This window comes from Lepeophtheirus salmonis, chromosome 13 (genome assembly GCF_016086655.4).
Source record: "Lepeophtheirus salmonis chromosome 13, UVic_Lsal_1.4, whole genome shotgun sequence".
Lineage (NCBI taxonomy): Eukaryota > Metazoa > Arthropoda > Copepoda > Siphonostomatoida > Caligidae > Lepeophtheirus > Lepeophtheirus salmonis.
The window spans coordinates 23,196,581-23,222,062 of NC_052143.2; the positions used below are offsets into that span (position 1 = coordinate 23,196,581).

At 28.9% G+C, this 25,482-nt stretch overlaps 1 protein-coding gene across 2 annotated transcripts in view; it reads right to left on the reverse strand.

The window, feature by feature from the left end:
• The window catches only part of LOC121128035 (uncharacterized), a 205,136-nt gene that overhangs the window by 8,766 nt on the left and 170,888 nt on the right, over nt 1-25,482 (reverse strand). For both annotated transcript variants that reach the window (XM_071892814.1, XM_040723607.2), the window contains exons 4-6: nt 24,390-25,232; nt 22,171-22,754; nt 5,239-5,544 (exon numbers count right to left, since the gene is read on the reverse strand). In XM_071892814.1, the coding sequence (XP_071748915.1) occupies nt 5,239-5,544; nt 22,171-22,754; nt 24,390-25,232 (1,733 nt within the window). The remainder of the gene's footprint in view (nt 1-5,238; nt 5,545-22,170; nt 22,755-24,389; nt 25,233-25,482) is intronic.

Genomic DNA, 25,482 nt, shown 5'->3' on the forward strand with positions numbered 1-25,482 from the left:
ATCTACTCAACAGTTTTTGGGAAAACATTTGTACATTTAAATAGATAAATATACTCTTCCTTCTGTAGGAGTGATTTGATATGGAATTTACAGACATTGACAGTAAAATAACATTTTTCAAACTATGTCGCTCAATCACCATTTTCATTTATCTTAATGGAAATGGTTTGATTTTTTTATTAAAAAAATTTGTTTAGGTTTCCAAGATGGCAACAACAAACATCCTGAAGCGACATAAAAAGGCTTTATAGACTTTATAAAAGAAGAAGATGTTTGATTTCTTAGTGGAAATAAATTATGCGTTTCTTTTGGGATAAAAATAATGTTATTCAAAATACATGCATATTATATTATATATAAATTATTAGTTTCAAAATACAAATTATCGTTTATTTATTTCAGTGTAAAAATAAATATATACTTTATTAATATTAACATTATTGAAATATTAAAGACGAAATGAGGAAAGGCAAGAGAAATGGCCAGTAAGACGTTTACATCATTTTTTAAGTTACTTGCTTTCTATTATATAACATTTTATAATTCTCTTTTATATATATATATACAAATGATTTATTAACTCTTCTCGTGGTGTGTATATATATACAATATATATATATATGTTATTTATAAATTAATACTGAGAAGAATTAACACTCTAAAAAACGAGAGAATTATATTTTTACTTACTAATAACTTTTGTTGTAGTTTTTTTAAATCAATATGACGTTTTTAAAAATCCATGCAATAAATTAATCACTCTAAAAACTATACTATATGGCATGTAAAATATATTTAATTACAAACATAAACTGTCATTAAATCATAAATACACTACAAAATGATATAGAACCTTCGTTATTTGGTTTCTATCCCTCCCCATGGACTTGTGCCTTTCTTTTTAGGGGATGTATCTATCTATGATTATTATTGTTTTTCTTATGTAGAAAAAATAAATCTGGAGATATTTTATGATAGAGAGTGCACAAATTAATGGAATTTTGATAATTATGTATATAGCTGTAAATTCTAAGCACTATTTGGTGTGCTACTTTTTTGGTTCTTTTTTTTTTTACTTTGGTTATAGGAAAAGTGTTATATTTTATAAAGCTGTGAGATCTTCTCTTCTCAAGCATTTAAAAAATTATGATCGTTATAAAATTTTCAAAAGAGTGTGTGCATATAAATTATGTAGAGTATCACTGAAGATTTGTTGAAGAGTTATAAGTGTAAGCCCTTGTTGGACTATTAATAGGATTGAGGATCAACATTGACGTAATTTTTGCTTATTTTTTTGTTTTTTTCCTTCTTTTCTCAGCTTCCGTCATAGTGGCTTCTACTTGGTACGTGACAACTCCGTAGATGTGAATATGAAGACACATTGCTTGGTTTGTGTAAAGATTCTGACTTGAAATTTTTACAGATGTTATGTAACTTTACTTCAATTTTTTGCTCCTGATTTTTTTTTACTCCAGCTTGATCTAAGCAAAAATTGCAAGTGATTAGCTGAAACGATTGAAAATAGAGGCTCTTTGCACACAAACGGAAGAGCGGGTATAGGTGAGTGAAAAGCTCAAAGACATTGCTGGGAGGTTCAGTTATCAAGAACGTGTATAAGGAAAGGGATATGTGGAGGAAGGGGAACACAAGTTTCAGAGATAAAAAGAGATCATAGAGACCAAGAACAAAAGCCGAGATCAAGGGGGTTCTATCTTTCATTCAAGACAATCCTGCAACATCAAACCGAATGCTCTCGGGGGGAGCCGGAAGTTCGTGAGAAGACCACAAGGGAATTTCTGATCACTAGGTGTACCATAATTTAGTTTCCTAAAACAACATTCGCAGAATTCCATTACATCCAGTAGCTGATCTAGTAAAACGCCAGGTCAGCTAAGCTTCTCTATTTCCTTACATTTTTCAAAATGTGATGTTTACCATGTTGGCTTTAGATTTACAACTATAATTATGTACATAAATATTAAGAAAGTAAGAGATATGTCAAAATTTTGTTTATAATGAGAGGGGTATGGAAGTGAAAGACGAATGACTAATCGTATCATCTATACCTATCATAAAATTTGAGAGATGTAAAGTAATCATTACCCATTTATTTACTATCTTTGGTAACATATATCAATAAACGGCAAAGATTTTTAAAAATATTTGTAATATTTATTTTGAACATTCCAGAGATAAATTATTTTTATTTTCTTATTCACTTCTTTGGATGTAACTTTTTTTTCATTCTTGGTATTTTTATTATATAGAAAGCATTAAATATAATGTATGTACATACGTACAAAATGTTGAATTTTTAAATGAAATATTTATCATAATATATATGTATGATAAAAATATATAAAAATGATGTCTATAGATAATCACTGAGCATGAGAAAGAAAATATCTCCTTATTTTTGGTCCATTGAATCAAAATGATGATGATGATGGAAGAATGAATACAAAAAATGTGCTGTAATAAATGATTAAACATATAAAGTATGTACTACACTGCTTGAAGTTATTCACATCAATAAGGTTACTGTTTCCACCGATCCACTGCCAAATTTATTAACGATACAACTAAATCGGCATTATAATATCTTGGAAAAAAAATTAGATTAATTTAGTTTTTCCTCTGAGAAGAACTGCAATTAAATTCTAACATTAAAAGAGGAACAAATTTAAAAAAGCTTTCACAAGCACTGGCTCAATGAAAGATAAACAGCTAATACATAAGTTTTGTCAAAGTGTTTATTAATTTTTTGTGTGCAACATGGTGTGCCTAACTATAAAAACACTTAAGCAGTACAATCTTTTTTTTCTTTAGTCCTGCAAAGCTAGCACGTTTGATATTAACATGGTCTTAACCGTTAAATGCAGTACTTTATACATTTATGCTACTACCACATACAATTTTCCAAACTGCTTACTCACCTAATATAATATCTAAATTTATATTATTTTTAGACAAAATGTACGTTCAGTTCATTGTCTTACAACTGATCAATTTGCACTTATCCAAACCTAGCGAAAAAGTCTATTGTTTCTGTTGCAAAGACAAATGAAATATATTAATTTTATAAATTATTCATACCCTTATATGAAAATGAAATGGTTCATGGACAATGATTGTCAATGTCCAAGAATGGCCAAGTCAAAGTCCTGACATAAGTCCAATTATGAACTTTTTGCAAAACTTGAAGAGCAGAATGATGGTTAGAAAACCAACCAGCCTAACCCTGCTTGAGGTCTTGCCAAGGAAAAGTGGGCTAACATTCCCCAAGAGACATGCAGGAAGCTTTTAGACACGTATAATCGTCTAATAACAGTTATAAAAACAAAAGCATGCTATTGACTATTAAAGAGTATTAAGGGTATAAATAAATGTGTGCGTATTATTTTGTGCTCATCCTTTAATCAAATACCCAAGAAATTAAAATATTCTTCACATTTAACTCATGAACAATCTTGAAATAAAACTACTAGTTTTGTTACAAAAATTAACCAGAATATGAATAATTATGATGATAATTTGTACTGATAGTGTAAATTATGAGATCAAAAATTCAATCACTTAATGTCGTTCAAATGCTTTTAAATATATAATTTCATTAAGTATCTTTGTTACTGATAGCTGTATAGATTTTATTGTTTTTCTTCATGTGAGAAACGTGAGGATTGTACCGAGTGCAGCAAAAAAATATGTACAGTTACAATTCAGAAATTTATTAAAATGTATTTCAGCAAACAGTTGTAATAGGGTATATCAATCAAATTAAAATAACTAATATGATGTCTTGGCTACCCTAATTATTGATGTAGCCCCTTTGGCAGCAATGATCGCTTCCAAGCAGCCACGGAAAGCCTTGCACCCATTGCAGATGTTGTCCTTGGACATGACATCCTAATGTTGGTTGTCGGTGTCCTTGAGGTTGTTGATATTTAGGTGAAGGGCGGTGCAGGCCTCGTACTCAACATGCACCCAAAAATTAAAGTCTAATGGGTTGGCATCTGGTGAATAGGGTACCATATTTTCTTTTGCCAGAAAGGCAATTTGTCCTCCAACCACTTCTGGGCCTTTTTGACGTGTGTTCATTCGCAACATTCTCCTTGGACACCACGTTCATGCCTGGGTAGTTGGGCTATGCCCATGGTAAAAACTTCTCTCCGTTAGTCTCTTGCCAACGTCCAAAAATGTACGGACAAAAATGCATTGGTACCGTTCAAATGGCATTTTCTTGGCTTCTAAGACACATCGGAAGATTTTTTTTTTTTTTTTTTTTCATTTTTTTAAGTATTTGACCGGAAGAATTTTAATGCATTCACAAAAATTGGATTTATGTAGCAAATACGAAGTGTAAATATTTTTAGTAGCACCCGGTATCTTTTCCCATAGTAACTGAAAACATAACTAAGCAAATAGTAAATACCTTTTGGAAGATTGGAAAAGTAAATAAAGCTCCAAATATACACAATGCATTACATCTCTCAGCAATTTTTCTTGCAAAAAGGACTGAAATTATAGTGGTAATTGTCTATTTATCATTTTACTCAATTGTTGAGGTATTTTTGTCAAATAATAGATTTATGTATGTTACTTAGTTTAGCAGTTAAAAAAATACAAAGGTAATTATCATGAAAGCTCATGTGAGCAGTGGCATCAGGAAGAGAGAAAGAAAAAGGATCAGGGGCAAAATAACCTAATGCTGAAAAAAGTATTGAATTGGTCACTTTGATTCAAGAAAATGTACATAATTTATAAGGAATTATGTTTCATATCTAATTAATTTATTCTAGTAATACATACAAGAAAGCTTTTTTAATATCCCATAAAAAAAGCTGTGCCATAATTTCAAAGTATATACCTACATATATAAATAAATACAGTTAAATGTATATATAGAGAGAGTCATGCAAACGGATGTTTTAAAGCGTTTAATAATGATCTTAGTGTATACTATGTATACACATATTTAGTATACGTACATTAGTAGTAGAAAATGAGAAACATTAATTTATTTCTTGAAGGAAATGTACATTTAAACATGGATATGAATGCACAGTGTACATTCATATCCATGATATATTCCTTCATAGATGTAAAATAATAATAACAATATTGCTAAAGATTTAGAAAGCATTAGAGCCATTTTCAGATGTTAGTCATTTGAGGCTAAAGAAGTTGTATTATTAAAAAAATGACACATAAAGAAAATAAATTGGAAAAAATACTTACTTGACTTCCATACTGTGGATTAATGCAAAGCTCCTGATAACCTCCTTTATGGGACTTTTTAGAATGAGAGACACTTGTTGGATAGTGTAGAGAGACACCGGTGCTGAGTCCATCAGATGTACGATTCAGTGTGGAGCCCATTATATCTGTCCCTCCACCTCCTCCAAAAAAGGGACGACTATAGCCATCATGAATAAGTTGATGATGTGAGCCAAGTGGAGGAGCAGAAGTGGATGCCGTATTGGTATCAGAGAGATCTGTTTCACGCTTACGGCAGTACCAGGAACGATCCCATTTATCTTGAATCTATGAAGGAAAATGAACACATGAAGAAAAGGATTAATGAATTAGGAGGATAAAATATATATTATTTTTTTTTTAAATTTATATATAAAGAATTATCCTTCGTTTTCAAAAAGGTGTAACTAATTTTGCTTTATTAACTAAGTCAATATATGCTTTCATTAATAGAGCATGAATATAATTGAATTAAAAAAGCCGTTAGTCAGGTTCTAACAACTATGTATTGTCCCATTTTCATTAAAAAAATCTACAATTTCTTTAAAAAAACCACACTGTGTAGTGGAGAATACATACAAAGTGTTAAAAACAACTATATGTTATGTTCTAAATAACTAGGTCGATGATCCATCAAATTCCCTTACCCTTCTTGAGTTTATTTTAATGACGCAAAGAAACCTAACTAACTCTTATATACTATATACATATTTTCGAATATCTAAGAATACATGTATGTAATACCCACTCCCGATTCCTTCACAAATGGAATACTCTTCATCAAAATATACATAATATTCCCCTCAAGAAATATAGAAAGAGATGCAAACACTGCTATAAATATCTGCTCAACATTTTCCAAATCAAGTATTTAAATATTAATGAAATGAGATATTTAACTCCCTTTCATCAAGGATATCATGAACGCAAATGCGCTTTTTATTTGTCTTTCTTTATCGTACATATTAAATACTCTAATCATTATAATGATATAGCCCAAGGGCTCCATGACCTCACCATTTCATTTCTCTTTATGCTTGAAGGGATTTTAATTTCCTTAAAATGAATCAGAAGAAGGGAGAAATTCAAATGTCAGTAAGGGAGAAATTCAAATGTCAGTAAGGGAGAAATTCAAATGTCAGTAAGGGAACTTTGTAATCCATCTTTTCAAATTTCTTCGTGTCATTGTTTGGTTTATTATTTGTTACAGCTTACTCAAATACTAAATATTACAGTCCTTACCAAAAAAGCATTGTTGGAGTTTTTTTACTGACGTGTGAGGAAACACTGACCTTATTGTTCCTACATTCACGAAACGAAATAATGACATACGTTGCATACTGAACATAAACTAATCTCTCAGATTTTTTTTAAGGTAGATATAATATTCCCGAAGAGGCTCATTTATTAAAGGCACAAGGATCTTTTCTTTTTTGTTGAGATATTTGAGATAACTCCAGAGTAATGGATATTGTATTTTTTTACTTAAAGTACTTTTCTCTTGTCATTAGTGTTTTTATTTTTACTAAGAGGTCAACCCATGTACACTTTTGTCTTAAGAGAACACCCTACATTTTATGTATATATAAGTATAAACTATAGGGCCGGTACGGTACTGGGTTGTACCACAGTTTGGTTTGGTACGTTTTACCCTCGGTGCAGTACATATATATATATATTCATATATGATCACATATAAAGTAATTTTACATTAAAAAATTTGTTTTTTTAATCATTCTTAATTTTGCTTATATATTATACATATAAAAAATTAACCGGATAAATTGCGGTGATTATTATTTATTACGAAATCGATTCTATATTATACGAATAAAAATATATTGTACCTTAAATAAGTATATGGTAAAAAAGAATCTGAGCCAAAAGAAATATGACATTGTCCAAAAGAAATGGATACAGAAATAAATACTTAAAAAATGATAACATGCATCCCAGTTGAGGAAACCCCATTGGTATGTTGGAGAGATAGTTTAAATAAATTTCCGAATGTGCCCAAGTTAGCTTTACAATACCATGTAACTACGGGTACATTTCTATATTGTAAATATATTTTTTTTTTTTACAGCCGGTGATATTTTGACAAAACATCAGTTTTGTTTATCACCGGAAAATGTATACATTTTTGATCATAAAATAATTATAAAATCAATAATTATAGTATGATATAACCCGTGTTTATTTTATATCAACCTTTGTTTTAGAGAAGTTATATGTATTTAGAAATAATTTATAACTACAGAACATAAACTATAAAAGAAAAAATATCAATTAAATTGGTAAAACTACATCAGTTTTATGAAAAACAACAACGTTTTACTTTTATACGCTATAGAATTGTGTACTGTGAAGCCCCGAACCGTGGGTTTAGCGTACACTCCCAACCTGAACGAATAAGTAAGATTATTTATACTTGTTAGTCTATAAATTATACTAGTTATTTTCCCAAAAGACTAATTGTGGAAACATTTCTTTTTAAATATATAAGCCTACAGCTGTTTGATTCAACAATTACTTACACTTGAATATATTTGAATAATTAAAATGATTTCACTGAGACTAAAATAAATGAAGAAAACCCAAACATAGTTGATTGGCTCTTTAATGTATGTATGCTTACCTACACATAATCAACTCCTTTTTAAACACACCTGTTTTCCCCTTTAAAAAAATAAATGAAAATCTACTTATCTTATATGAAATTTTGTATGTTAAGTACTATTATCTAAATAAATTCTAATTTAATATACTCCTTAATATATTTTGAGACTCAGCAGAAATAAACGTATATTATGTAGAGAAGAGTTAGAAAAAAAATGATTTAATAATAGACAGAAATTGATTTATTTATAAATTGTATTCGTTAAAGTATTTTCAGAAAATTAAATAGATTTTATCTCTGTGAACGTTCATATATATAATATGTATTTCTTCTAAAGACAATAAGGGTATAATATGACATATTATATTATCAAAGTTGTATTTTAGTCAGAGGCTTTTTCGAAAATAATTATCTTTAAAACTAGATGTTGATAAAAATATAACTTTTACGTAGGGTTACTTTGATTGATGCAATGAATTGATTCACAGTGTTAAAACGTTCATAAATTATAACTACATTACGCTTTGAAGGAGTTATTAATTTCTTTTTGCAGACCTTTGGGGTCGTTTTAACACCAATACATACATACTAGTTAGATATATTACTATTTATAACAATTAAATTGCACTAAATATCGTATGCATTCTGGGATTAACCATCACTTGAAGTAGCTACTACAGATCAGTCTTCTATTTCTTTTTTATTAAAAGATCATTTTGTGTGCATCAAAAACCTTCTATTTCGGGCGTTAAAAAGACTGACTCTATGAGTCATGAGATTCTATTTTTTCTGTTACGGTCTTAATTAATTTTTCTAGACGGATTCGAATGTAAACTTTCATTGACATCAATTTTGTTTTCCAAAAAGGTCATACATTAAAAAAAGCTATATTATCAAAAAAACAACAAAAAAAAAACAGGAAAAAACCCCCATCAATTAAGGACCGAATTTTACTAAAAGACTGCCTAAAATTAGGAAAAATCAAAAATATAGGTTTAGTACATAAGTGGTTATTGCTTGAATTAAGCCATTATTGTAATTGAGGCTATATTTTAGTGTTCTTTGTATTTAAATTTTATTTTCCATTAAATAGAATTAAGTTATTAAAGTACTAATAATCATTTTTTGAAAGACTAGTATAGAGCAGATATTTATTTAATTTTCTATACTGAAAGAAAACTTTTTTGCTACTCTAGAAGAATTACTTTTGTCTGAGTTCCATAATTTATTATTTTAAGTGTTTCATAAACAAAAATTTTTTATATAGAAGCAACTAAGTTGGTTTGAAATGGAAATGTATACTAAAATTTTTGAAAGAAAATTAAAATCCTTGTGTTATTTTAAAGCATAACCACATCTTCCAATAAGAACCCAAAAATAAGTCCTTGACGACTTTTTCTACAAAAAAAAAGAATTAAATTCCCCTCCTTCCCTTCATTGTTTTCCACTTTTTAAATGTACTAAGTAGTTTTACATATTCAAACGTCTCTTTTATCTTCTGCAAACATACATTTATTTAACATAACATATAATTGAAACAGAAAAAACATCACTTCTAACTAAAAAAAGTAACTTAAAAAAGAGGTTTAAATAAAATAAAAAATGGTTAGAGAGAAATACATTTGTTGACTAAGAAGTTTTGTATATATATTACGCGTCTCATGCCATGTTCTATTAATCCTATTTTTTAAAACTTTATTGAAGAGAGGCGTGATATTATTCATGGGGTTTATAATTATATAAATACAAATAAACAAATAGTAAAAATCTTGATTAAAAATCCATAGATGCGTGAAAAGGAAGAGTATGGATTAATATCCTAGAAATTTTATAATAGGGAACTCCTAGAGAGAGGATATCAGACACTTTTATAATTATAATGAAAAAAAATGACCTTTGTTTCATGAACTATTATTATTGAACAGGATTTGAAAGTGGTTACATTCAATTTGAAATTCGACATCTGAGGGTTCGTCACTGTATGTATGTATCATAAAGCAAAATATGTACCAAGATGTCATAAACGCTATTACTGCAAATATGGAAAATCTATCGGCCTTATACGCTTCGTGATACCATTTCAACGTCCCAGTAAAGTCATATAATTTATAAGTGATATTTATTATATAATCAATATTTGAAATAAAAATAGTAATTAGCCTATAACAGATGGCTTTTAAGAAAATTAGGATAATACTGAAATATGGATGTGTGTTAAATGAAGTTTAAGGTTATATTAGTTAAATGTAGAAATTTAACTTTTTCGATAAAAATACTTTTGTATATTTTTGTGGGGATCTTGGAGTGCTTTATAAAATTACAAATGACTCAATGTCAAAAAAACTTAATTTTATCAAAACTTTACAAAAGTAATTTCACATACGTACAATAAAAAAGTGTTTCTCAAACTATTTATCGACTTATCACTCCTCCCTTATATTTTAGAAACATATTGGTTTTTTTTTAAGAAAAACAATTTTTGGTCATATTTTTTTTTAAACTTTATGAACAATTAAGTTTAGTTTTTGCAATCTTCATTGATTTGCTGTATACCTCTTATGAAGTGTAACCCACAGTTTGAGAAACACTGCGTTACATAAAGTTTTTTTATTTTCAGGAAATCATTAAACTTTTTGTATCTACATCATTCTTGAATATTATATTGGGAATTATCATTAAGAATAAACCGCAGATAGAGTGAGCCAAAATAGGAGTGTCCTAAACTCATATCTCGTTAGTAAGATGAGTTGATTATCAGACGAATCCTGAAAAGGGTATCTGAAGCATGCATTTATATTTTTACTCCTGTAAAGTATTCAAAAAATATTTTTAATCTAATATAAGTCAACCGTAAATGAAACTAGAATTATTTTTCTCAAAAATGAGTTCGGATTACAATTGTATTCTTATACGAATTAGCGTCAATTTCTATCAACCAATAATATAATTTACCCCTTGGAGGTGTTGCAAATTGCACTTTAATAGTCTTAATTGCTCTTTAAGATAAAAGAATGAAAAATGGATATATTTTTAATGCCATTTTGGGACCAAATAAATGTTCTAAACTATAACAACAATTCTTGGGCTGATTAGCTCATCCCACAAATGTGGAAAGCAAAGCCTTTCTTTTTTACTCAAATATGTCTATGAAATATCTGGTTGTATGTAAAGGTATATGAAGTAAAAAGATAAACTGGTAATATTACCTTTCTTGATTTTTGTTAAGGATTGTTTTTATGTTGACACAACACTTATGAAATTTATTGAAAAAGAGGAGGAAATTTTTTATTTTATCTTAGAAAAACTTTTTCGTAACAGTTGAACACGTCCTTAGTTCCAAATAATATTCATTCATTTTTGCAAGATAGGCTTCAAAATCTTAACCATTCTTGTAAATATAATTTTCTTTGACTAGGAAAATCAATGCTAAAACTCTGATTTTGATTATTTATAATAATAATTTTCTTTTATATCATATTTCCCTTAAAAAAATCTATTTGATTGTTAAGCTTTATATTTCAGTACCACAACAAATTGATTTGAAATTTCACTAAACCAGAATTCAATTATTGTAATACTTTAACCATACCGCTATACATGGTTGAATAAGTATAACCTATAAATTACTTATTTTTAAATTGATTATTTGACAGTTTTTTCCTGTTGTTGTTTTGTTTTCATTCCTATAAAAAAAGAAGCTAAAACAATAAAATGAAGACTACAGAAAGGAGAAAAAACAAAAACATGATTAGTATTCAATCTGATTAAGACGGAAACTTAAGAAATACTTTTTCTTTTTTGCTTTCCCTCTTTCTCTTCTTAAAAAAACAAATATGTAAGAAAGAAAAAATACTTAGTCCATCAAAACTGTATTTGATTAATATTCTACATGGAAGCCTTAAAAAACCTCTAAGTTGCTAAACAGGTAAACATAAACTCTTAAAGACACTTGAGAAAAATAAATATCCCAACAGAGGATTAGTTTTAAGTAGGGGAAATAACAGCTCCGAATATGAGACTATTAGTCGATTGTAAAACATCCTTTCTATACATACTCATTTCGATGTTGCTATTAGATGTACTACTATGGCACATTGTCTCGCTTGGAAATCAACTTAGACTCGTAAATCATATTTAACTTTCTGGTTGAAATGTGTTTCTGAAATAAGTGATGATACATATTTTGTAGAACTTTTTACTAAGCCTCAGTATGTCTCAATGACCAACTTTTGTAAAGTTAACCAAACTCAAATTGATTTTTTTAAATAATAAAAGATAGTGGTTTATTTGTTTCATAGTATTAGGCCAATAGTAAGGTACTAGCAGAGCTGCCAAAGCTTGGTGGTTCCCCTCCCCCTGTATTGGGTTGTACTGTATCATCTTGGATTCTTAGGTTTTAGATTAGAAAATGTATCAAATCTTGGGGTTTTCTTATACAATATGATTAATAAATATACAATTATTACTTCATTTCATTACAAAATGTTTTTCTTTAATTATTTGATTCCAGCGTATGTAGGTTATATAGTCTTTTGCATCATGTATGTATATTCTAAAACTTTTTAAACACGGTTTCATATTCAATCTCATGGACCCTGTAATACAAATTTCTTTTGTATTTTTGGGGGAGCGGAGGTTCGGCTGCAAATTTAATTTTTTTTAAACAATTATTTTAATATGCTCTTGCATCGGAAAATTAAGGCTAACATTAAATTTAATTTGAAATATTTCTAACATTGGCAAAAAAGAAACTGAGATACATGACACTTGATTGTACATACTGATTAGCTCATGATTTTTGTTAAATTAATTTAGTTTGAATAGTTTGAACAATAAAAAATTGTATTTATCATAAATTATAAGACTGTCAACAAAATTTTCACACAACTTCATAGTTTACAAAGACAATTTTATAAAATGTTTAATAAAATACATTGCCACATTATTTTGTCAGAAAGGAATCTTGTAATAGAAAAATAAAGTAAATACTATTGTAACTCTTAACTTTATTTTTCCTTGAAGATAAAAATTGCACAAATAACATTTCAATATTTTGCACTACAATGTTTGGTTTTTGTCTGTCATTTCATGATGTTAAAAATAAATCTAATAAAAAAAAGAAATATTAAAATTTTGGTTATCTGTATGAGTTTTCTATATAATAAAGTCATTTGGTTTTTAGATTCGTACTTTTTCATAAAACTTATTACACTCATGATAACGTGTTCATTCATATTTGTATAAATTACCTGCATATAACCGAAGCTTCAGTAGAGTGTTGAAAATGTTGGAGTAAATGGAAATGATATGTTTTTTTAACTTGAAATAAATATTTCCCAAATCTTCATCAAAAATATATAACTGCTTCTAAGAAACTTCTCTATTTAAAAGTTTTTACAACAAAACAACAATAACAAAGAACCACGAGAAAGCACGAACAGGAAAGTTATTGCTTTTTTAGAGTTGTACTTTGTTTTTATTATTATTAAAACATACAATTACAAAAAAATAAATAAAAATTGGACTATAAAGTCCTTTGCTGCATGACAATGACATTATATAACTATTTTTTCTTCTCATTATGAAGACAAATGATAAATAAAAGTTTTCATCAAAAGTATTCTTAGAACGGACTATAGAATTTTAATTATCATGTGAAATCATTTTGAGATGAGATCAAATCTTTTGTATATACAAAAAAAGTAAAAAATTGTCAAAATGTTATCATATAATTGTGAAAAATTACCCTAATACATATTATCAAAAGTATAGAGAAATGGCTCATTTAGAACTACAAGTAAGTTATATTATTTATATTATAAATTATGAAATTTAAGTTAGGGAGACGGGTTTTTGCACAAAAAAACAACAACTTCTGTTTATTCTTACTTAAAGCCAAGTAAATGAAAAGAAACATAACTTCAGTGCTTTTTTTTCCAATTTGCATTTGAGCATGAAATTCATATTTTTTAAAATATAGAGATGGTTGGAAAAAATATGTTTAGTACATATGTTAATGAAAATATTAGTAGGGTGGAGAAACAAAGTATAATATATCTTCTCCTTTCGATTGAAAAGCACATTTTTGAACAATTTTTTTCTTAACAACATGTTTAAATTATAAAGTCAGTCGTTAAATTTTATATTTTGATATAGATGTAGGATCGTAAAGAACTTATGTTTTTGCATATATTATTACTATCGACCCACACAGATAAGGGGCTGTTGATTTATTTGTTTCAACTATCCCTTTCGTATCGATCTTAATAAAATTACTTATATTTTCTTTGCTTTTAGTTGGCTTTGATGAGAAAAACTAGAAAAAAATCAGTACTCAAGTTCAAATGAATTTATACACATTATTATAAAAATTGTCAATTATATTACAGAACAAAAATATAAACTTATAAAATAATAGTTTCATAGCAGACAAACAACTTTTCTATTAATTTTTCATGTAGGAATGAATAGATTTAATATTTCATGTAGAAATGAATAGATTTAATATTTCTATATATGAATGGTCATTCAATTATAGATCTTTAGAACTAATTTTGTCACTTTTTCTAGTAATAAATGTTTCCAGAAAAAAAACTTGTATCACACCTTCCACATCTTCCCTACTTTACATAAATATTTACTTTCCCAAGAAATTGTCCTTTTATCTCTATTATTTAAAGTACACAATGTATGATAAATACAGAATTGATCTTATCCAGGGGTTAAGATTTTATTATTTTCAATCTTGAATGACATTGGTGCATAATCATTGTGGAGGACAGCCCTACATCTTACATATATCTAAACAGAGCAAGCCGAGAAGGTTGAAAAACGAAAAAGGAAGATTCTTAATTTTCTCACAGCCCAAAAAAAATCTGGCAAAGTTTTGCTAATTTGTGAATAAGAGGATGCTACTTTGGCCCTAGAAAAGTTAGGGACAACTTTGTTTTCACTCAAGACGGACTCTGTGTCATTGCACAACTAAGTATTATTTTCAGATGATTTCATTAAATAAATGTCCCCACAGAGCCTCTCTTTTTAATTTTATTCGTGAAAAATTGAAAATAATAAAATGTGTACCACTGGATAAGCCCAGCTTTGTATCTTAAATCCATACCACTTCATATGAAGCCTTTACAAAAGCAAGACAATAGTACAAAATCCAAGTCAAATGATTGGAGAAAATATAAATATTATCAAAATTGAATTTTTAAAGTTTTTTTTGTTCATTCATTTCTCCATGCAGTTTTTATATTCATTCTCTCAATGCATGAATCATAATGAAGTGGATTAACTTATTTTTTTTCTTTTTTACAAACTGATAAAACGAGTGAATTATTCAAGCTCTTTCATGAATAATAGATATTTGTTCTTTTTTTCTTTTTTCTTTCATATTCGATGCTGCTGTTATTATATACATAGTGCAAAGTCAGCACTACTATATAAATAAAGTATTAATCAATCCAACTGTATTTTATTTTGATACTCGGATCATCCATCATCTATGATAAGAAGCAGTATCATATTGTTATAGTGAATAAATGATATTTTAATATCCTACGAGGTTGAGTTATAAAGGAATCAACAGATTCACATAAAATAATAAATTATATTTTATCAAAAAAAAACCCTTCTGTTTATTGTAGTGAGCAGAAATAAATTTATATTATCCATTAACTTTCAATTACTTCTTGTATAAAATAAAAAAATAAACATACATTAAATTTTGAAACAATAATAAATAACCCTTCTCAAATATAAGTATATGTACATACATAAAGACAAAATGGTTCCCCCCTCCCCCACTTCTATCAATAAATAAATCTGACATACATAAAAGCCATTCTAATTGTCCTCTTTTCGTTGTCTTATTTGACAATTTTTATCCTCTTTTTTTTAAAAGAATCATTCTTCTTTTTTCAAGACGTATATATTTAAATGTATATATATCTTGTATATCACCATTCAATAAATATACTCACGGCACTGGTATCCACTTATAAATCTAAGGAATTATCTTTATTAATGACATCATTCAACTAAAATCCGGGCATGACAGCGATAATGTATGAGCTTCAGCATTTTATATAAAAATTGCCCCCCTTCTAATATAAACTGAAATAAATTGTTTTTTAGCGATACTGTTTTTTGAAATTATTAATCTGAAGAATGAATTTTATTTTCCTTAGGTGAGATAAAAAAAATATCTACAGTTTTCAAAAATCTTAGTAAAGTTACTCTTAAAATCCCTGGAATATAACATTTTTATATGCCATGGTGTAGGAAGAATGTTGTTTTTAGCTCTTCTAAAAAGCGCCAGACAAAATATACCGTAAACAAAATGACGAGACAGGGTATTTCAGAAAGTAATGGATAGTCAAAAAAGAATTACGTATAGCCAGGCATTCTAGACAGCTCCGATTCTCTGTATTGCCGAAAAAATGTTTGATGGTAAATAATTTTTATCGTAAACCATCATATCCTGTTGCTTTAATAATTTTAAAGCTATTTTTGACATAATACAAAATACTGTGTGATTTGAATACATTTCATATGATTTCTGTTTTTAAAGAAAATTGCCTTTTTGAGCACTAATAATATTCTGAAATAGGGTGTGGAAATAGTCCAAAATATCGCTGGTTTGTCTATAACATTATCTTCCAAAACAATCCTCTTTACACAAGTTTTGAAATTTAGGTTTCTGAAATGCAGGATTCTTCTTTGAATATTGAGCTTGCACTCTTTCTTACGCTTACTCTATGCCTCTGTAATATCAGATATTCTATACGTATTCTGAGTATCAGCTTCAAAAAATCTATGATCTCTTCAACGCTTTTGCAAAACATTATCAATGATCTCCTTTTTGTCTATTAAACGTATTCTGTACTTGACATATTTATTTATTAGGTACCTCTTTCAACGCATAAACTTCGTTCAAAATCAATATATTTTTCCTATTTTAGTAGATCCATTATTATTTGTCTGTATTTCTGTTGCAAACAATTCCTCTTCTAAGACTTTGTCATCCTTTCCTTGTAAGTGACTTCTTTCTTGGTTTTCTCCATCCTTTGAGACATATCCTGTTTCTATTCATTTAGTCTTTGAAAGTCCACAATTATAATCTTAATGTATTACCCTAACTTCAACTATATATTTGCTTTTTTCCTCTTGAAATATTTCCTTATCGAATTATTTGACGAATTATGAGCATTTTATCTTGCTATTTGGACAGCTTTTTGAAACATGTTACAGGCTGACCAAGATAACTTTTTCGTGTCTTCTAAATCTTTGTGGGAAGAAAAATCGGCATCTTACTCTTCAGGACTAAACTCAAAACGAAGTTCCCATTCCTGAGATCCTTTAATTTTCCATTGTGGAAGACATTTGTTTTTGCTTTGTTCCCAATCGTTCCTTATTTCACAAAAATAGAATTAATTTATCCTTTATTGACATTTTAATGAGGTGAATGAATGTAACACCTTTACGTTAAGCTTTTAGGCTCCTCACAATTCCTTCCTTTGATATCAGCTCAATTTTCATCTGTGTGTTGTTGTTTTTTTGATTTTTTTTTTTTCATTATTGCTCCTTAAAAAGGACTATAACGATAATATTTCAAAAGCCTGGACAGTTGTGAATACTCTAAAGAACTGAATGGTTCCGTTTCAGTCCTCCAAAGATCATATTTTCTACTTCTATATAAGTTTGCTGTTTAGGAGAGTGATTGCTCTCAATCGGTTTTTAATTGATTATAATCTTAATTTTCAAGGTTTTCCAAGCAAGATCTTTCTTAAACGTATTAAGATCATTGGATGCAGGATAAGCCCCACTTGAAGATTCTTTAATAATAATTTTTGGTTGTTTAGAATAAATTAAAAGGTTGGAAGAAGAACAAACCTACTCTGGGCGAAACACGATGAGAAAATAATAAAAAAAGAAGGAAGAAGACTAGAAAATATCACTTAAATGATGCTCTGGAATAGCTTCTCTATTATTTCTTCCACAAAAAAACCATACACGATCGTTGTTGAAACACCAAAATAATTCAAAAAAGCACATAACTTTACAAATATAAAAACTTCAAGTAATCACAAGCACAACTGCCCTAATAGAAATAAACTATCAAAGCCTAGATAGTGACTTATGTGAACACAAACATTATCTTCTTCCTCTTATTTAATTCCTGAGTAGTGAACATTCTTTCCACTACTACATTCAAATAGTTTCAATACCTGATTGATCATTCGTGTGTGCTCGTTAAAGAAGGAGATTAAAATTGAGGATTTGTTGGATAGTTTTAATTTTAAGTCCTTGTTGGACCCTATTTATAATTGAGTATAGACATCAGATAAACTCTAGTCAATATTCTTGTTTATTTCATTCTTTCCCTTTGTTATAGCTGATTGTTTATTATATAATAAAACGTCATGAGAGTTAAGCTGCTCTCCTCCAAAATATTTTCCAAATTGTCAGGGGTACCTTTTTGATTTTTGATATTTTCTTATCTTTTTATCATGCCCAAAATACACAATATTTTCATGACTAATCTTATAAATTTATCAAAATTACAATATTCTACGATATTACCGGCTTTTCATCCGTTAATATGACTTCTATAAGTATAATCCTCTTAAATGACAAGCATAATATGCATATATCTAGAGTTATTTTTTATTAAGAGAAAATAAGATGCAAATACATATTTGAATATAGTCGTTTTAAAACGGAAATTTAGCTCATTTCCGTAGAGTCGTAATTAAACAATAGGATTTTGCACGGAGGGAAATGAGAACTTGATATAAAAATGAAGATGGGTTATCTTTATGGTATACTATGGAAACTTTTATACCTAGTGAAAATTCAAGACAATTTTTATTTTTTAGAGAACTGATTTCATACAGTAAATTTCATAATTTAGAGGTTTTTTTTCTTCCATTGTGCCATATTTAAATTTTTATTAACTCAATTACATTAAACAATTTTAAAACTTTGTATTCATCTTATGTGTTCAGTTACTTCATGTATATTCGTATCTATCAACAAAGTTAGATTTCCAAAGAAGAGGACACCCTTATAATTACTAGGGATACAAAATTATTTAGATTTACCATGGATTGGGCCATTTCTTATTTTTTTTGGAAATGTTGAGTTCCCATAAAGAAAAATATGCATTTGAGTAAAAAACAAGGACTGACAAATTTTGAACAATTTAAAAAAAATTATCCAGGTCGCCCAACACCCTTAAAGTTTTGAAAATTGACATTTAAAAAAAAAAAATTGTCTTATTCTTTTATTATCGTCCAACCACAAACAGATACAATTAAACTTATTTTATAATTACTTTAACACAACTTTAAAATATATTACTATTTTTTTTGCTCTGAAATTAATTTATTTGATTTCAAACAGAATAAGAGTGAAGGATATTTTTTTATCCTGTTATTCATACTTTGAATTATCATCTTTTTTTTTTTTAATTAAAGGAACAAATACGTAAGGATAAAAACTATACGATATTAAGAGAAGGACATTGATACTTCATTTGAAGTTGATATTGAATTATGAAAAAATAAATAAGTCATTGATTCTAAGAGAAATTTACCATATTATCCTGTTAATCTTGGAACTACTTCTTATTTAAATTGTTGTATTATAACTTAAAGAATTTATAACTTTTAATTTTAAACAATGAACGCTGGATAATGGCATAATCGAGAAGGAGTCAAACCAAAGATTAATGGTTACTTGGATACCAAGAAAACTGGTGCAAACTTATCATAAGGAAAACAGGTTTTGCTTGTTATTTTTTTTGTATGATCATGTAACATGGAAAAAAATCATACGTAATTTTGCTCAAAAGATATATGTGATGTTATATATTTTTGGAATAAAGCTAAAATTCCTGTTTATCCAAAATACCATGTCTTTATGGAAATATAAAAGCTTCATTGTGAGGGGAAGAAGCTTAAAAAACATACACAAATATCTAAAACTCATCAATAAGATATAAATACATTTCAGAGTAAACTAGAAGATTTATTCAACATTGGACAAAAAATGCACTCATTTTCATCAAAAATCCAGAAGTTAGAAACTTTTTTGTGGTACAGAGAGAGAACGGAAGTCGAGGGTGTATAAGCGTAGAAGATCAAGCCTATTCCAAAAAAGTAACGAAAACAGGGGAAATGAAAGATACGAAAATCCTAAAAGCTACAAATAACATGGACTCAAGTAAAGAATTAATTGTTTAGCATAATAATGACAAAGAAAGTACATTGGAAAATTAAGATAATGATTATAAAATACATTGTACATCAAAAAACAGACAAGTAAAAAGTATTTTAAGTCCTGCATTTGGACTTGATCGATAGATTGACCAAATAGATCTGATTGAAATGCAACTTTTTAACTTACATCAACTGTTAAAAGTATTGGAAACAAAGTTAAAGACTTCAACATAAGCAGATCATCCATACGGTTATAATGCATACATGAGATAAAGATTATATACAACAACTTGAGAGACATTTTGTCCTAAATCTCCTTTAATTCTACATTGAGATGCAAATTGTTAATAGATCTTACAGAACAAAAATAAAAGGCCGATCACGTATCTGCAATTTATCTAGATTCGGCATTAGTCAACTTCTGAATGTGCATTGCTTGAGTCAAAATTGGTAAAAAATCTTCTATACTTATCATATCGGCATCATGTATTTGAATAGGTTTTAGCAAGTGTTTTCTCCATTTGTATGGGTACATCATCTAGATATGATCTAAAGGATTACATAATTGGCTTTATTTAAATAAAACCTCAATTTGTTCAATTAAAAACTGATTAAAATTGAGTTGTTAGAATTTGTAATCATTTTCCTTGGAAGTAATCCTCCTCGAGGTATACACTTTATTCCACAAGAACTATGCTCGTTGGGTGAGTAAGGCATTCTACATTTTTAATTATAACTCACTCCTAATCAAATAACAAAAATTCGTAATATTTCTATTTTAATTTTGAAAATATGTATCAGAGCACGGTTAACATCTCTTTATGTTTTATATCTTCTCCTCCCTATGATCTTGAATTTCTGTTAAGAGTGAAATTTTTGAAAATAAACAACCATAAATTCCAGAAGCTGGAACAAAAAAAAATCCAGGAGCCTTTGATATTTAAACGATCAAAATATAACCCCGGTATTTTTTTACCTATAAGTATAATTTTGAGAAAAACGAACTATGGCCGAAGTAATTATACACTCGGAAGGGTCCATTAATCAATGACATATTCAAAACAGAATATAATTAGTTGATTTAAAAAATATTGGGAAACTAGCCTTAGCAAAATTTGTTCCTAAAAACATTCTGAACTTTATTCATAAATAATAGTTTCCTTATGTAACGCAGCTTGTTCCATCATTAACAACTTAACAAGTGTTAATAATTCCGTTAAAAGGGTAGTTGGTCTCATACAAGAATTCAACTCCTTAATTACAAATGATGAAGAGTACAAACAGGATTTATTAGAAGTAGCCCAGGGTCATGGAATTAGATTTTCAAATTTAAAAAAAGGAAATTAAGTACAGAAAACTGTTAGAAATTGTCCAAACATTAACAACACCCCTATTACTTTAATAATATTTAAATTTATCAATTTTTTGAATTTTTGAAAGAAATTCGATGACTTTCTTTAACAAAAGGAGCTAATAAAACAACAAAGATCAAATTCCCCCTTATAATATATTATTTTTTTTACCTTAATAATATGTCAATATTGCAGTTTCATTATAAAAAATATAATGATAGTTGATGCGCTCTGAGTAATACGAGTAGGTAAAAAACAATATGCTTCACTCCTATTCCGTTTAAAATCAATGAAACTAATAAATTAACACCGTAATAATAATATTTTATAAAGATAATTTACTTTTGTAAAAAAAATATACAAAATACAATATTCATATCTGATTGTGGTTGGAAAATATCAAAAGAAGAAAAACATTCCGAAAAAACAACATCTTAAACTTTATCAAAATTGTTTGAAAAATTTCAGACATCGTTTTTACACAAATGTATATTTTTAGTCTATGAAAGCTCAAAATTTTCAAAAAAAAAAGTTAGAGAAAGATCAGTCTAGTGTACCACCTATTTTCTAAACAGATTGATACTTTGGTTTAAGTACTACTAAAGTCCATGCTTTGAGAGGAAATTATATTCAAACCAACTTTATATGTATTACTAAATTGAAAAAAATTAGACTTGAGCCTTTTTCTCTTCATCAATGAGTTGATCATGACACTTACCTTCACACGTCGGCAGTAGATGATGATGAGAGTGAAGGAGAGAAGAGACGCCACGGAGATGATACTCGTCACGACAACAACAACAATAAAAGTCACCTGTGATGGTCCATCCTCCTCACCAGTCCCCTGTCCTCGTTTCACTTCTGGATTATCCATCATGGATGGGGATGAAACCCGTTTAGAAAACACTCCAACTCGACTATATACTCCACAAACACATTCCAAATCGGAACCTATCACCTTTTCCGAACAAGAACCACTGCTCCATTCCACATGGTCCCAAATTCCACATGTCCCTGAGTATTGTCCTTTAAAGATAACTTTGACAGAGCCGCCTTCATAATTGACTTTGGAGCCATCTTCATAAAGTGATATACTATTGAGCACTGAAGACATTTGAGGATGAAGAAGAAAGTGAATGTTGCGGAACGTGACGAGAACAAGGGATCGAAGAGTTTTTCGGCGATTTAGGAGATCTAGTGGACGTACTCCAACTGTTGGGGATGATGCGTTGAAGTATAGGTAATCTGTGTGGATTTGTTGGTTGTGTGAGAATTGACTGCTCCCTCCTTTTACTATAAGATCTTCATGGGAAAGAGGGAAAAAATTAGTTTATATTTTTAAATATAGTCATGAAGAAAAATGAGTTTTAATTGAATCTAAGTACAATAATGAAATTGCAAATAAATTGTCAATTTATTTAATTAAGTAATTTATTTTTGCCTTGCTACTGAGAAGAGCAATGAATTTATATTATATATTAGGGGGGTCAATTTATATACAATGTAGATATGCAAATTAAGCAAGGATTATAACAACAAATAATTCTTAGACAGGCCAACAAACATTCTTTTCTTTTCATATTTAAACATCTATAAAAATCAGTAAACGCTTTTCATCCATTTCCAACTTGTTATTTTCTTTTCTTTCAATAACCAAATTTATGGACGTTACTTCATCTGAGAAAAAACTTTATTTTTATACTTATTTTTATGGATATGTATATCTAAAGTTTTATTATACAAACTCTAAAGAATACATACATACAAGGCAGTTAATATTCAATTTCCTTGATTTAAGTTGTTTTAATATCCCATTTGAACAATCAATAAAAAACTTTTTGAGAATTGGGATCTCTGATTATAACTTTATTTTTATTTTTCAAACCATGATAAACAAACCCTTGTTAAAAGAATGAAAACCGCACTTTTTCCCAATTTTATAAATATATAGAATTGTTCAATAATAAGCATTGAATGGGTGTATTTATTAAAATATTAAGAAAATAATTGATGTTCAATCTATTATCCTTGAAGGAAAGGGGTTCAACGTCTTGCACTTTGAGAATTAAATTTGATATAAATATTATTTAATTTTTTTATTGTTGTTGAGAGTTGTAAATATGTATATATTGTATATATTTCTAGTATTACTATCAAATAGGCCTTCCAGCAAGATAATAATAATGTAGGTCATGCATAATCATAGAAGAGAAACAAATTTTGTTAACATCCTTTTTAAGTCTCAATAAAACAAGTATTTTATATAAGAGGAAATATATTAAACTAGTTTCATGTACATAAAATCAATTTTTAACTGTCTGGGCAATGAAATCAAATTTGTTCCATGAATTTCACTTATTATATTATCACACTTACTCAATTCCATGGAGGCCTCTTCCAAAATGAGTCATAGAAAATAATTAAGACTGGATTGTCTATTAAATTGCATTATCTCTGAATCAATGTTTTGATTGAAGAACAAGAGTTTGAGCGAACTATGTTGTCATTTTCTAAGTTATATTCAGTAAGAAAATAAATATGTGCAAAGGTTATCATTAATAATATTGGACTTTGAATGTTCCTACATATATATAGGAAAGTAATTACGTTCATAAATATATATATATATATAATACATAGAGTAATGTAAGAAAAAAACTTTAATTGTTCTGTTAAATTAACAGCTACTGTACATTATATGAATGTACTTTAATGTAGGTAGATATATGTATTTTAGGAAGTAAAGGATAGTAAAATTATACAGGCCTCTCTTTGTAGAGAATTAGAAGAAGAGTCATAATAAAACGTAAAACTTATTGGGGCGCATCTGCTCACTCATTTTGAATAAATTAAAAATATATTATGTTCTTGTACAATACATACATTGTACCAAGATGGAAATGGCAGGAATGAAATTAGTTTAGAAACTATACATACCTATGTTATCTGTTTGTATTATCAAATCTTTTCTTCGGAATCCACTACTTCCACCCAGATCCTCCATTAGACTCATTAACTCCTTTACTGTATTCTCTTGAACAGACTCACTCAAATCCTTCCATGCTGGGACAGAACGGGTATCTAGAAGTGCACTCAGCGTCTCGACAATGTCCATCAATCGAATCCCACTTCGTCGAAATTGTCTCTCTTTCAAAGATCGAACCATTCTAAGGATCCCTATTATATCCCCTCCATAAAGAGGAGATGAATTGACTCTTCTTAAGAGCTTTTGAGTAAGGAGCCCTCCGGACTCACTCATTTCACCCTGACTCTTTCGTAATTTACGCAACCACTCAGACTCACACTCTGACAAATCCGGCCAGTTTCCGACCCATGTTCCCGATTCACAAGACCATTTAGCCGTACTCACAAGGTTGTTTGGACATCGGAGCGCTGCTTCAGTGCCACTCCGAGTCTGAGGCCATTGAAGTCCGCGCTGATTGCGTGGGTGACACAGGGAGTGGGCATCTAAGGCATCGAAGGAAGAAGATGACTCTACATAGAATATAGGAGCTGCAGAGACGGAACGAAATGTGGAGGAGGGGGATTCGTGAGGGTTGTGTGGTAAAGAGGAATATGTGAAGGGAGATCCTGGAGTGAAGGGTAATGCGGGTCTTGGGGAGGTTGTTGTTGTAGATGTTGTGGTAGTAGTGGTTGTAGTAGTCGTTGTGGTAGTGGTTGTTGTGGGTGCAGCAGTAATTGGAACCCGTCTCATGGTCTTTTGATTATTCTTTGTGTTCTGGTTGCTCTGAGCAGTCATCCAAGGTGGAAGATCCTTATCTAAAAAAAGAATAAACAACGATATATTTGACAAAATTTTCTTTTGTGTTGACAATTAGTGTAAAAAAGCAGTCCCCTTTGGTTAGCAATTAATAAATATTCTAACAAAATAAGGAATTCTTTTGAATCAACTAATTTTTTCAAGGGCAAAATATCTATACAATATGTTATGAACATAAAGTAACAGCATTCATTTCTTATAAGTTATAGAGCAAGAGCATATCTTAAATGATAATCTAAATTCGAATTA